Genomic DNA, 12,998 nt, shown 5'->3' with positions numbered 1-12,998 from the left:
CTAGAGGTGTACGGAGATCAGGACCACCGGGTCAAAATCTCGTCTTTATTGGTCAAATCCTATATGGGTAGACACATACATGCACTCCCAGGTGTACATGGAAATGCATGTAGCAGGCAAAACCCCTTTGCCTCTTTTAGTTCCATCGTTTCTTCTCTGTCTACGTACCCTATCTCTCGTTCTTTCTCTCTCGATCTCGCTCTCGCTATCTCTCTTTCTCTCTCTCTCTCTCTCTCTCTCTCTCTCTCTCTCTCGATCTCGCTCTCGCTATCTCTCTTTCTCTATTTTCCTATCTCTCTCTATTTCTCTATTTTCCTATTTCTCTGCCATAACTCCTGTAGCTCCACTTCCCTATCTCTCTCTCTCTCTCTCTCTCTCTCTATATATATATATATATATAAAACTCTCTTTCTCTATCTCTCTATTTCCTATCTCTCTCTCTCTCTCTCTCTCTCTCTCTCTCTACTTTCCTATCTCTCTAATGATCGAACGAGTGACTGATCTAGGGAGATCTAAACGCCCACGACTGCGGAGGATTACACAACATCGACAGAGGCTGCATCAGAGGATCTAGCTAGGTCACTTTGGCTCGATATGCACAACGTCCGGTCAGAGTACTGACCATGGAGGAGATCTACCTATCCCTACTAGCTCGTTTAGCCGTTTAGTCCACACCCAGCAGTTTAGGATTCCATAATATTTTATTTTGTCATCTTCGTACTCAGACTTTGTATCAGATCCATCACATTGTAACTTTCTTGTCTCATGTCTCATAGGTCACTTTGGCCTTTCGAAGACGTTAATATAACATTTCATTTCATTTCTCTCTTTAATTTTTTTTTCTTTAGTTTTAATTTCCTAAGCATACATTAATTCTCTCTCTCTCTCTCTCTCTCTCTCTTTGATTACCTACACACACACACACATTTCTCTCTCTCTCTCTCTCTCTCTCTCTCTCTCTCTCTTTCCTACACACACACACATTTCTCTCTCTCTCTCTCTCTCTCTCTCTCTCTTTCCTACACACACACACACACATACACACACATTTCTCTCTCTCTCTCTCTCTCTCTCTCTCTCTCTCTCTCTCTCTCTCTATTTCCTACACACACCTCTCTCTCTCTCTCTCTTTCCTACACACACACACACACACACACAGAGACACACACACCGCTCTCTCTCTCTCTCTCTCTCTCTCTTTCCTACACACACACACCGTTCTCTCTCTCTCTCTCTCTCTCTCTCTCTCTCTCTCTCTCTCTTTCCTACACACACACACACACACGATGTAGAGGTAGAGAGAGAGAGAGAGAGAGAGAGAGAGAGATACAGAGAGAGAGAGCAAGAGAGAGGGGTTGGGGAGGGTGGAGATGGACATAATACCTGCGCAGCAGGTTTCGGCCAAGATCCAAGTAGGCGAAAATGGCCCCTGCGCGCGGGTTTCGCTTTTTTCCCCTAATTTTTTTGGCGTCGATATATGCGTCGCTATATACGTGGCAAATAAAGCCTTTCCACGCGTATATCGATGCACATTGCGACGCGTATATCGACGCACATTGCGACGGGTATAGCGATGCCCGCTAATGTCATCGATATACGCGTGGAAAAGCAAGGCCGTCGATATAGGCGCGTCGATATCTTCATTTAGTGTTGTAGTGAATCATAAAAATGGCTTGATTTGTCACCACCTGATTTGAATATCTCTCATTCTTCAAATCGAATGAGAGATTGTTGATGATCATTGCTTGAGCAACAATGAGACTTTAAATTCGGGAACAAAATCTCTTTGCAAATTGTTAAGTTTTTGTTCAGGGACCTACATTATGGAATTTTGTAAATCAGGGACCTTCGACATTGAAACTTGCAATTCAAGGACGTGAAATTGGAGATCATTATCTTCACAATGTGAATAACTCATATCCATGTTTCGAAATTGGCTTTTAGTCCTCAAGACTCCAAAAACACTTCTCCATCAACATAAACACCCTCCTGACTATCACTTGCGGGATACTCCTCATCAAGATACATCAAAAACTGATTCACACATCATCCTCATCATCAACACACATTATGTCTTCATCTATCTTTACCTCTTCCACTTCATTGAATTGAAATCTTATCTTTTCCTGAATTTCAACTTCTTCAAGATTGATGTCCAAGGTTGGTATATGGGTTGGTATGAGGTATTCGCTGAGCTGTAAAGCATGACTTCCTCTTCTGACCAACTCGACTATTATGCCAATTGTGTGCATCATCAAGAAAATAAAAAAACCAATCTAGATCCTCTTGAGGATCACACATGTCGTGATGACATGATGCATCTTGAAAACTCTGCATAACTTGATACAAGTCCCTGCACAACTTTCGCATGCAATACTTGACACAAACATCCACCACTTCTTTATATGAATTTATATGGAGATGAAAAGTTTTATGAATTTCTATTTCCATGGAGATTTTCATTTCCTAAAGTCACCCTTCACTTATGCATTTGAGATGTTTTGAAATGATTTTTTTGGCCTGCTAAACGCCTTAGTACCCATACGGTGAAGGTCATCTTATTCTAATTGCTTGACTTGTGTCCCTCAATGGGGCTTAAAAGTCTTGAAGAGAAAGCATTTTAGGTGCTATTTCTAAAAGATGCATTCACTTGTTTGACATATTCAAACAAAATTTAGAAAACAAATAGCTAGAAAATACATTCATAGGAGTTTGATCCCATGATATGAAGTCAGCAAACTTTCGTTTAAGATATTAATTGCAAACAATCATTTTATTTAAAATTTTGTAAAAAAATATTTCATTAAATTATTTAAGTATTTCTTATGCATATTAAATCTCTTTTTTAATAACATTAAAATATTTTTTAGTTTTAGTGTGACAATGTGTCTCTTTACTTTATTGTTTTTATTTTTATTTATTTTAATTTTATTTAGTATTGAAATGCTAATGTGGAGGCTTCATCTTATAGTTGAGACCCTCCTGTATAATTGATATGTATTATAACACAACTATATTATAACACATCAAGAATTCCATATGATTGTGGACGCTCATTTAAACTCACTCTCCTAAACTTTTACCCCCGCCTCAACTTTGAAGTTAGGGGGGCCTTAGTGCCTCCTCACTTTGTTTTTAAATGGTGAGTGGATTACATTATCAAAAGCAAACAAATACGATGTTTTGAAAGGATTTTTATTGTGGGCTACTTATTTGGTATTATATTAATTCGTTTGGATCAGCAAAGATGGTATTTAATTTTAATTCATCTGAAATGGTTAGGACCTTAATTTCCTTAATCTATCTTAATCCCTTTAATATGAATAGTTCAAGTTCAAGTAACTAGAAGTAAATTTTTTGCTTTAGTTTTTAATTCCATGGTCAATTTTTACTTGGTAAGCGAAAGGCCCACCACCTGTCGCCTGCAAAACTACGCATAGGAAGTTGGTTAGCGCAAGCAGTAAGTTTTTTTTTAGAACCACAAGTCTTGGGTTCTCCCACTCGTCCTCGCCAAGCAAATCACCGCTGCACAATACAAAGGCAACACACAGAGTTCAAGACTAAGGCCATTAACAGGAGCAAGGCGACAGGAAGGAGCATGCAGGGGCTAGGCTGGCTTGCCTTGCAGATGCAGAGACAATCCACATCTAGTAGTCAAGGTCTCCGGCCATCCCATTTATGCTTGCAGACAAACCTCGCTGCACAAACGCTTCACTCCACATAGGTTGCGATTCACTTTTCAAAGGTTTTTCATCTCGAGTTTCTTCACCTGCAAGTTTTGTTTTCTCTCGCCTCCCTCAGTATTGGCCATCACATCCTCAAATAACCCTTCTTCCCAACGCCCTGCTCTTGTTGAGCAACGTGTCCAAGAAGAGCAGGAGACATTAATTCACGGCAAAAACCATATAAACAAAGTTCATGCATGAAACAAAGCAGAGGAGAGACAGGAAGAGGGAGAGTCAGAGCTATGAAGATTATGCTTAATGTGAAAAGCAAGACCAAGATGCAATGCAATGTTTCCATGCGTGTTATTGAAACTTGTCTTGTGATTGGGATCTGCAGTTGCAGAAGAATGAGGATGGGATGAAAGGTTTGAAGTACTTCTCCCTCATGTGTGATGACTATCTCCACGGTACCGTCATGCAGCGGATAGCCAATGTTGGTGAGGCAGCATCGAACTAATGCAAGCGTATGAGCATGGGTGGTGGCGGGCAGCAAGTGACACCAACTTAAACTAAGAGAGGGTTCAATGCCAAGACAGCGAGATGACAAAATGACTTAAAAGCAGCGGTGGCATGGCAAAGCAGACTTCCTTCAGCCTAATTTTCTGTGAGGAGGATGCCATCCAGATTTGTCTCTGCTCACTCTATTGTTTCCACAGATGTGCATGTCCATGTTATTAGTCCCTGCTTAAATGTCTCGTTCCACAAGCAGGGACTTAAGTCTGTTGCCCCAACACTACTAAGAGAACTCACCAAGTAAAGATGCTATGCTTGAGGTCAAGAGGGTGAGGAAGAATTGAAAGAGCAAGAGGCTGAGGGGCGAACAAGAGATGATAGGACAAAAGGGACAAGGAGAGGTGAGAGGCCTGGATGATGGTTGAGTACTGCGCGCGCGAGAGAGAGAGAGAGAGAGAGAGAGAGAGAGAGAGAAGCTAATATTGATTAAAAGACAAGCCCGAAGTTCAAGGCTTGTGACGGTGGGCCTCAGGACTATATACACATGTACATTTAAGAAGCTCGTTCATGGGATCGACGGCGCGGAACTGAGGCGTGATCGGCGAGACGATCTGGATCGTCCATGTGGCGGGGCCGGGCTCGGGGTAGGAGGTAAACCCGGGCGTCGAATGACGGGACGACGTGGCGCCGGGCGGGTGACGTGGCCTCGGGACGTGGGTGAGATGGCGACGGATGATCCATGTCAGCAGGAATTATGACGGGGGGGAAATCCGACGGGATCACCCGCCATGATTTTGAAGTGGGGTGTGTCACCTCACCTCACCTCGGCAGTGAGGGGAGCTGCAGGTCGTCTCGCCATTCTCGACCGGGTTGCTTTCACTTTGCACCTTGTAGTACAGCCTGCAGGTCGTCCTGCCATTCTCGACTGGGTTGCGTTCAACATTGCCACCTCTGTTTTGGGGTTTGAGGGGGTGTTTCAGGGCGGCGCGCAGGTCTGTCCAGGGGGTTTCAAGGGCATCGCGGCAAGGGGGAGCTCTGTCCAGGATTGCGCAGAGATGGCGGGCAAGGCAAAGAAGGGAGGGAGGACGGGAATGAGGGGCGCCTACTCTACACCTCCGCCAAAGAAGCCTACTGGAAGGGTTGGGGGGGCAGCCAAAAAGCCGCCTGCGATGAGAGCCACGCGGTCGAGGGCGGGGCCAACGCTGGTTGAGGAGGTCAAAGAGGTGGGGGGGAGCTCCTTCTTGCAGTGTCTCAGCCCGATGTTGTTCCGGAGCCTTCGCTGGTCAAGATTGCTACTGTGACCGGGGAAAGGAAGAAGAAAGCGAGGAAAGGACCAAACAATGACGATGTTCCTCCATTGGCGGTTGTAGAACCGGAGCCATGCAAGCCTGCTGCTGTTGTGACCAAGGAAGGGAAGAAGGGGGCTTTAAAGGCCCAACAACCAGAACAAGTAAGACAGTTCCCGGGTTTACCTGTGAATGTCCGGGTTTATCTGTGGACGTTTGGGTTTATTTGTTCCAACGTGTGCAGGGTTTGAAGATTGCAACGCCTCAGGGCCAAGATGCTCCTCTGTCGGTGGATGTACCTCGAGAGGCGTGCCAAGGTGCTGCTTTAAAGAAAGGTCCAAAGGCCCCAAAGGCCCCAAAGGAGATCCAACACACAAAACAGGTAGGACTCTTTCTGTATAGATGCCCAAGTTTATCTGTCATTGCCCGAAGATTTTTGTGGTTTAAGGGAAATTTGTGCCTGCTGTTAAGTGTTCACATGTGCAGGGTTTGAAGAGGGCAACACCTTTGAAGATTGATGCTCCTCTGTCGGCGGATGTACCTCGAGAGCCGTTCCAAGGTGTTGCTTCAAAGAAGGCTCCAAAGGCCCCAAAGATTGCAACGCCTTTGAAGATTGCAATGCCACCGGGCCAAGATGCTTCTTTGTCGGCGGATGTACCTCGAGAGCAAGGCCAAGGCTCTGTTTTGAAGAAGGCCCCAAAGGTCCCAAAGGAGGCCCAACCAGCAAAACATGTAAGATTTGTGCAGGGTCAAGATGCTCCTCTGTCATCGGATGTACCTCGGGAGCCATGCCAAGATGCTAGTATGAAGAAGGCCCTGGCCCCAAAGGCCCCAAAGGAGATCCAACCAACAAAACAGGTAGGAGAAATGCCTGGGTTTATCTGTCAGTGCCCGAGTTGCCCGGGTTTATCTGTCAGTTAAGTGCTTAGGTGTTTAAGATGTTAAGTGCTTAGGTGTTTAAGATGTGCAGGGTTTGAATCTGGTTAAAGGATCGGGCACGTTGAAGGCTCAAAAAAGCGGCCAGTCAAAGGAGGTGAGCGGCACAGCGGACACCCGACCAGGGGCTCCAAAGGCTCCTAAGGCTACAAAGGAGGACCAACAAACTAAAATGGTAAGACTGTGCCCGGGTTTACCTGTCAGTGCTCGGGTATTGTGCAATTTTTTTGAAAATTGTGTCGGCTGTAATGTGTGCAGGATATAATTGTGCTTGAAGAATCAAGTCCCTTGAAGGTTCAAAAGAGTGGTCAAGCAAAGAAGTTGAGTGGCACAGCAGGCTCCGAGCCACCCAAGACACAGGTATGCAACAAACGGCCCTAGGCAGACTATTGCAATGAAAGTGTGCCTTGCAAGTGTTTTTGGTCCTTGCACCCGGGTTTATGTCTGAGTGCATTGTCATAGGTGAACAAGAGAAAGGCCAAGGCCGATGTGAAAGAGAAAGAAGGTACAACGGTCCCCGAGAAACAAAATGTGAAGAGGTTGAAGAGGATAAAAGAGGTGGAAGTCCGTGATCCCGTCGACCGAAAACTTGCTGTTGACGAGGTAAGCCCCTCAAGTGTTGTGCAAGAAGCCAATGAATTGTCTTTTTTTATCTTATGGTTTTCCTCTTCTTTGATAAAATGGTGAGGTAAAGGTGAAAGGGCACACGGGCAAGGGGCAGTTGGAGAAGGTGCCGGAGGTTAAGATTGTTGTAAAGAGGGATGGTGTGAAGAATAAGGCTAAAAAGCATGTGGAGACGGGGCAAGAGGATGAAGGGCCGGCGGATAAGGCTCTTGCCCTTGTCGGCTCTTCAAAGCGGCCCAAGCTTCAAGTAAAGAGAGCAAAACAATCAGGGGCAAGTTGTACTACCTCCACAACTGTGGTAAGAAGTCCCTAGGTTTATCTGTCACGGCATGGTGTGCAACTTTCTCTCTCTCTCTCTAGTATTCTTGTTGCCCGGGTTTATCTGTCACGGCATGGTGTGCAACTCTCTCTTTCTCTCTCTCTCTCTCTCTAGTATTCTTATTTCCCGGATTTATCTGTCACGGCATGGTGTGCAACTCTCTCTCTCTCTCTCTCTCTCTCTCTCTCTCTCTTTCTCTCTAGTATTCTTATTGCCCGGGTTTATCTGTCATGGCATGGTGTGCAACTCTCTCTCTCTCTCTCTGTCTACTATTGCCCGGGTTTACCTGTCTCACGGCATGGTGTGCAGCTCTCTCTTTCTCTCTCTCTCTCTCTCTAGTATTCTTATTGCCCGGGGTTACCTGTCACGGCATGGTGTGCAACTCTCTCTCTCTGCCTAGTATTTTTTATTGCCCGGGTTTATCTGTCACTGACTTGCTTTGCCTTTTGTATTGTATTGGATGTAGACGCCTTATGTTGTGGTTATCAATGGGGGTAAGTTGGTGAGGATTTGTCGGGATGAACCACCATGTGTGAGTCGGAACACTCTCATGGAGAAGCGATCACGGATGATTCAACACTTAAAGAAAGTACATGGGCTGGATGTCTTCATCCCTCAAAGTCTCGGAGGGCGGCCTCGAGGGTGTGTCAACAACGACGTGCCCAAGTCAAGTATACGAGATCAGGTACGGGTCCAACAACACTTTAAGGATGTGAGTCGAAAGTTTGCAGTAAATCGAAAGAGGATTGAGGAGAGAGCAAAGAATAGGGCAGCCCTCACTTGGGACGTTCTTCCGCACAAGGCTCAAAAGGCCATGAAGAAAGATACTTTTATCATGCAGTTTGTGGCCAACCACATGAAAACGATCGATCAAAGGGAAGAGGCAATGAAAAAGGAGATCAAGAGTCACGTGGAGGAAGGCTACGAATCTAGGGTAAGTTCTATGGTCATAGAAGCCAAATTTACTATTTTAATCGGGTTTGTGTTTTTGTAAGTGCCCGGGTTTATTGTATGTCTGAGTTTAAATTAATCTGTTTTAATGCAGCGCCGGATCAAAGTGGGGACCTTGATTGTTCGTAGTGACGAGGATAAAAGCAGCGGGGGGAGTGATGACGAGTCTAACCAGGATGGCAATGGGGATGATGATCCCGATTATGGTAGCGATGGGGATGCCGATGATGACGATGCTGGGAGTGACACAAGTGGTGGCGGTGATGACATAAGTGGTGGGAGTGACATAAGTGGTGCCGATGATGACGATGGTTGGGGTGACACAAGTGGTGGCGGTGATGACATAAGTGGTGGGAGTAACATCAGTGGTGGCGGTGATGACGATGGTGGGGGTGACATAAGTGGTGCCGGTGATGACGGTGAGGATGATGGGACTGATGACGGCGGTGGAAGTGGCAAAGGGGACAGTGAGGATGGCGTCCAAGATGTTAGTAGTGATGAGGATGAGGCGCAAGAGATTTTATCTTCACCTGCTTGAGATTGTTTTGAGTGACTATGTCGTTTGTATGATTTTGTTTCACATACTTATCAGCTCTAACATGGAATGTGAACTTTTCATTCTCTCCTCGGCTTTTGCTAGGTGGTTAAAACAATTTTGTGTTACAATTTTTTTGGGTTGACATGTTATCCACGTTTACATGTTCGGATGTTAAATTAAATCTGGGTTTATGGATTGCCTGGGTTGATATGTATAACGGGTTTACTTTATCGATTATCAAAATGCTGTTTGTATGAACTTGCATCACATACTCATCAGCTTTAGCATGCAATGTGTTAGCTTTCCCTTCTCTCTCTTGGCTTAAGCTATGAAATTAAGTTGCTTCATAGTTTGAATAGTGTGCCTTGGGTAGACATCCATGGTATGTGTGAAAGCTTGTGAAGTGCGTAGATTTTGTGGTTGTATTTGCAAGCTGTCATTCAAGTTGTATTTGCAATTAGTTGTGTTGTTTGGTATCATGGAAAATTTCACCATATGGTTTGAAAGCCTCTCTCTCTCTCTCTCTCTCTCTCTCTCTCTCTCACACACACACACACACACACACACACACACACACACACACACACACACACACACACACACACACACACACACACACACACACACACACACGAAAACTCATCCAATGTTTTATGAGGCCTCATCGTGTTTTATGTTTTGGTGCGTTAGTCATGCATTTTGTTTTCCTTGGACAAGTTTCTAAAAAAACATTGACATTGCCATTGTGCCTAAGCTATTAGTAGTGGTAGTAGTATTAGTGCTCGTAGTGAAAATCCACAATGATGATGGTAGAAAGAGGAAAGGAAGATGCTGCCAAGAGTATAAGACAATCATACTAGAAGGACAAATCTCTTCTTCACTTGCATCAAATACATTTCTACAACTAAACTATGTTGATAGTGTGTGTGTGTGTGTGTGTTTTTGAACCTAATTAGTCTAAAAATTTATTATTGTATAACTTAAATCTAACTATATAGACACTGCAATCTCTATCAAAGTTGAGAAAAACTATACACCTAATGGTTGCACAAGAAATACAATCCTAAGAGGGCATCGAGAATGAACTGCCACATAAACAGGTAGCCCATGGTGAATTAAAATAGGTATGGAATTAAGTGTATAAAGCAGAGGTATTGAAGATTATTTTAGGGAAGGTAATGAGTCAAAATTCTCCATCACAAGACAAGAAGTAGTGCCGATAGGTTGAGAAAAACCCAAAATAGGCATAAGGTTGATTGAAAGAAAAACAAAAAGCCTATCAAGTTGTACAAAGCAAGAATAGTCCACTCCTTTACCACCATAATAATAAGTTTAAAACTTGCCTTATTCAGGTGAAAAGAGATGGTAGGTGATTGAGAGGTCCAAGAATAGTACAAATAACCAAACATGGGATACAGATAAACCCGGGCAAAACAGCAAGACAAGAGGCAGATGTTTACTGCTCAGTTTCAGGTGAAAAGATATGGTAGGTGATTGAGAGGTCCAAAAATAGTACAAATAACCAAACATGGGATACAGATAAACCCGGGCAAAACAGCAAGGCAAGAGGAAGATGTTTACTGCAGGGTTTTACAAAAGTACAATTTGATGAGCTGATGCCAATACTCCATGCATGGTTTCCCCATCATTGAACTTCAGATCAAACAAACGCTCATCGTCATTGTTTGGTCCGCATACCACGAATGTAACAAGGCATTCATAAGCATCAGACCCATGAAACAACAAGGCTTGTCGGCCTATCAATGCTCCTAGCTTTTCTTGAGCTCTTAGCCGTGGAGTCATAGGCAACAATGCATTGCAAGTGTGGCATGTATCGAACCCCTTGTCCACCAAGAAAGTCTTTGTGCAACAATGATGAGAGTAAACCCGCCTTTGCAAAGCAAACCAAACTCTATTACGGCCCCTTTGATGCTTATGTCGCAAGGCACCCGTTTGTCTAGCAGGCCGTGTGGGCACTGTGATTTGCATATTTACTCCTTCTGGCCTAGGTTGGCCATGCCCAAGTCGAGTGGCAGTTACATGTGCCTGTACTTGTGTTACACTTCCCTTCTTTGGAAAATCGATCTCCATGGGTGCTCTTTGAGCAAAGAGGCCAACATATGCTGCTCGCACTTGCCCCACCAATGACAAGATCTTTGAGTCACTATATGATGGAATGCCCTCTTCAATGTTGTGCAAGAGTGGTTTTAGCTCGTCAATGCATTGGGTCAAAACTTGTGTTGGAGGAGGCTCTACATCGATGGTAGTACCCTCAAACTGTTCAGGATCGTGCTCCATGACTAGCTCTCGGGCTGTGTCAATGATGGGTAGAATATGGCTAATATGAGAAAAGAAGTCCCTTAAGATGAGTCGCATTCCATACAGATGCTTGCAGTTGCTAAACCAATCTGGGCAGTCACAATATGCCGACTGTATACTAACTTGATACCATGTCCCTGTGGATGACATGCTCAAGACCTTAAATAAGAGTGCAGCTTCATCGATAACTTGAATCGTCGATGGGTCATTTGCATATCTCCTTAAGATTTCTTCACCTCGTGCAAGTCTTGTGGTCTGCAGCCAATCATTTCCATAAATGTTGGGCTTTCCACAGTCAACTACACAAAATATACAGTGATCAGCTTCAGAAGCAATCTAGACACAGATAAACCCAGGCAACCATATAAACCTATACCATACTATAAACCCAGGCACAAATGCAAGTCTTCATGCAAACGAATAATCCTACTAGGCAGTCATAGAAAAACCCATTGCCTTTGCTTTGATTAATATGAAAAGAAAATATTATACCAATCTCTTGCTTCTGACGAAAGAACTTGATAGCAGTGCCACCCATTCGTGTCCCCGTGTTGGAGTCACCCACCAGGGCATGCAATAAATCCAAGGCTGATCGATTGATCCTTGCATCTAGAAGCGTGTATTTCACATACTGCCATAGTCGCTCGACCAAATTGGTAGTGTCCACATGCCCATGTGGAAATAAACGACCGTATTTTGGCCACATTCGTTGCCAGATGCATGTCTTTGCGGCCCAACCATTGCAGATATACCTTACAATATTAGGGTGGCCTTCACATTCTATCAAAAACTGGGCATACCAAGCCTCGAAGTTGTCCTCTGTACCACATTGCATTAGATTTTCCATTGATGCATATAGGGTTTCACGCATCTCCTTAGGAGCCTGCCAAAAAAGTGGGCAGGCATATCAAGAAACATATACGAGATAATCTATAGTTCACCCATATCAGCCCAGGTCCACACAGATAAGCTCTCACACAGAGAAAACCAAGGCACTGACAGATAAACCCAGGCACTAACAGATAAACCTCTAACATGAAAATAAACCCACGTACACATATACAAAACCATATTACAAACCTGTGGAAGCAAGTGCTCCACCCATGCTTTCTTGGTATGGAATCAACATAGGAAGACAGTACATGCAACTTGTTGAGTTGTCCCATCTTTGTCCACCTCCCAAAAAGATTGATCAGCATGAACAACTTTATTGATGGCCAATAATGAAGTCATACACTTGTCAATCACCAATGCTCGAGGGCGAATGTTGTTCATTCTGTGGAACACAAGCCTTAGTGTCACTTGCAAAGCAATGCTTTCTTTAGATGTTCCTACATCATGTGTGCATAACATAAACCACAAGGGTAAACCAATTCCATTTTGATTTGGCAATACGGCTGCATAGAGTGGCATCCCAAAAACATTTGTTTTCAATGTGGAGTCTATTGCCCAAGCATTGTTTGTTGAGAAACGCAAGCACATGCCGAGCATCCAATCATCCTGAATAATGAGTATGAATGGCCTTTCCATCTCATCGAAGGCATCCGGGTTGTAGGGTTGACAATAGAGAACTTTGTTTTGCTCTTTTAATTTTAGAGCCTCCTGGTACATTGAAGACCAGTCATCGCTTCCTAGCCTCCCTAAACAAAATCAGTCAATTAAACTCAAGTCTTAAATGAATCTGACAGATAAACCCAGTCAAAATGATAAATAAACCCAGGCACTACCCCAAAATAAACCCAGGCACCATGACAGATAAGCCCATACAAACCTATGAGTATCCCAGCAAGGAGACATTTAGGGCTTTATTTACCTTCGGATCGAAGCTGATATGCCATCATTTGAAT

At 44.1% G+C, this 12,998-nt stretch overlaps 1 protein-coding gene across 1 annotated transcript; it reads left to right on the top strand.

The window, feature by feature from the left end:
* The first annotated feature begins 4,966 nt into the window (after positions 1–4,966).
* On the top strand, positions 4,967–8,917 carry LOC147424021 (uncharacterized). The gene is made up of 12 exons (XM_086501538.1): positions 4,967–5,240; positions 5,393–5,628; positions 5,709–5,846; positions 5,951–6,196; positions 6,268–6,322; positions 6,435–6,446; positions 6,526–6,575; positions 6,659–6,760; positions 6,863–7,003; positions 7,095–7,322; positions 7,810–8,277; positions 8,389–8,917. The coding sequence occupies exons 1-12, from the start codon at positions 4,967–4,969 to the stop codon at positions 8,830–8,832; spliced, it is 2,394 nt and encodes a 797-aa protein (XP_086357664.1). The 3' UTR covers positions 8,833–8,917.
* Positions 8,918–12,998: the final 4,081 nt, after the last annotated feature.

Source organism: Adiantum capillus-veneris, chromosome 26 (genome assembly GCF_014529385.1).
Source record: "Adiantum capillus-veneris isolate H3 chromosome 26, ASM1452938v2, whole genome shotgun sequence".
In the NCBI taxonomy this organism is placed as follows: Eukaryota; Viridiplantae; Streptophyta; class Polypodiopsida; order Polypodiales; family Pteridaceae; genus Adiantum; species Adiantum capillus-veneris.
This window is presented reverse-complemented; position numbering and strand designations above follow the sequence as displayed.

Excerpts from the sequence above, each read along its gene's own strand:
- LOC147424021 (XM_086501538.1), top strand. The coding sequence starts at position 4,967 with ATGATTTTGAAGTGGGGTGTGTCACCTCACCTCACCTCGGCAGTGAGG. Across the intron at positions 5,629-5,708 it reads AGGCCCAACAACCAGAACAA|GGTTTGAAGATTGCAACGCC; the intron begins GTAAGACAGTTC and ends CAACGTGTGCAG. Across the intron at positions 6,576-6,658 it reads AGGACCAACAAACTAAAATG|GATATAATTGTGCTTGAAGA; the intron begins GTAAGACTGTGC and ends TAATGTGTGCAG.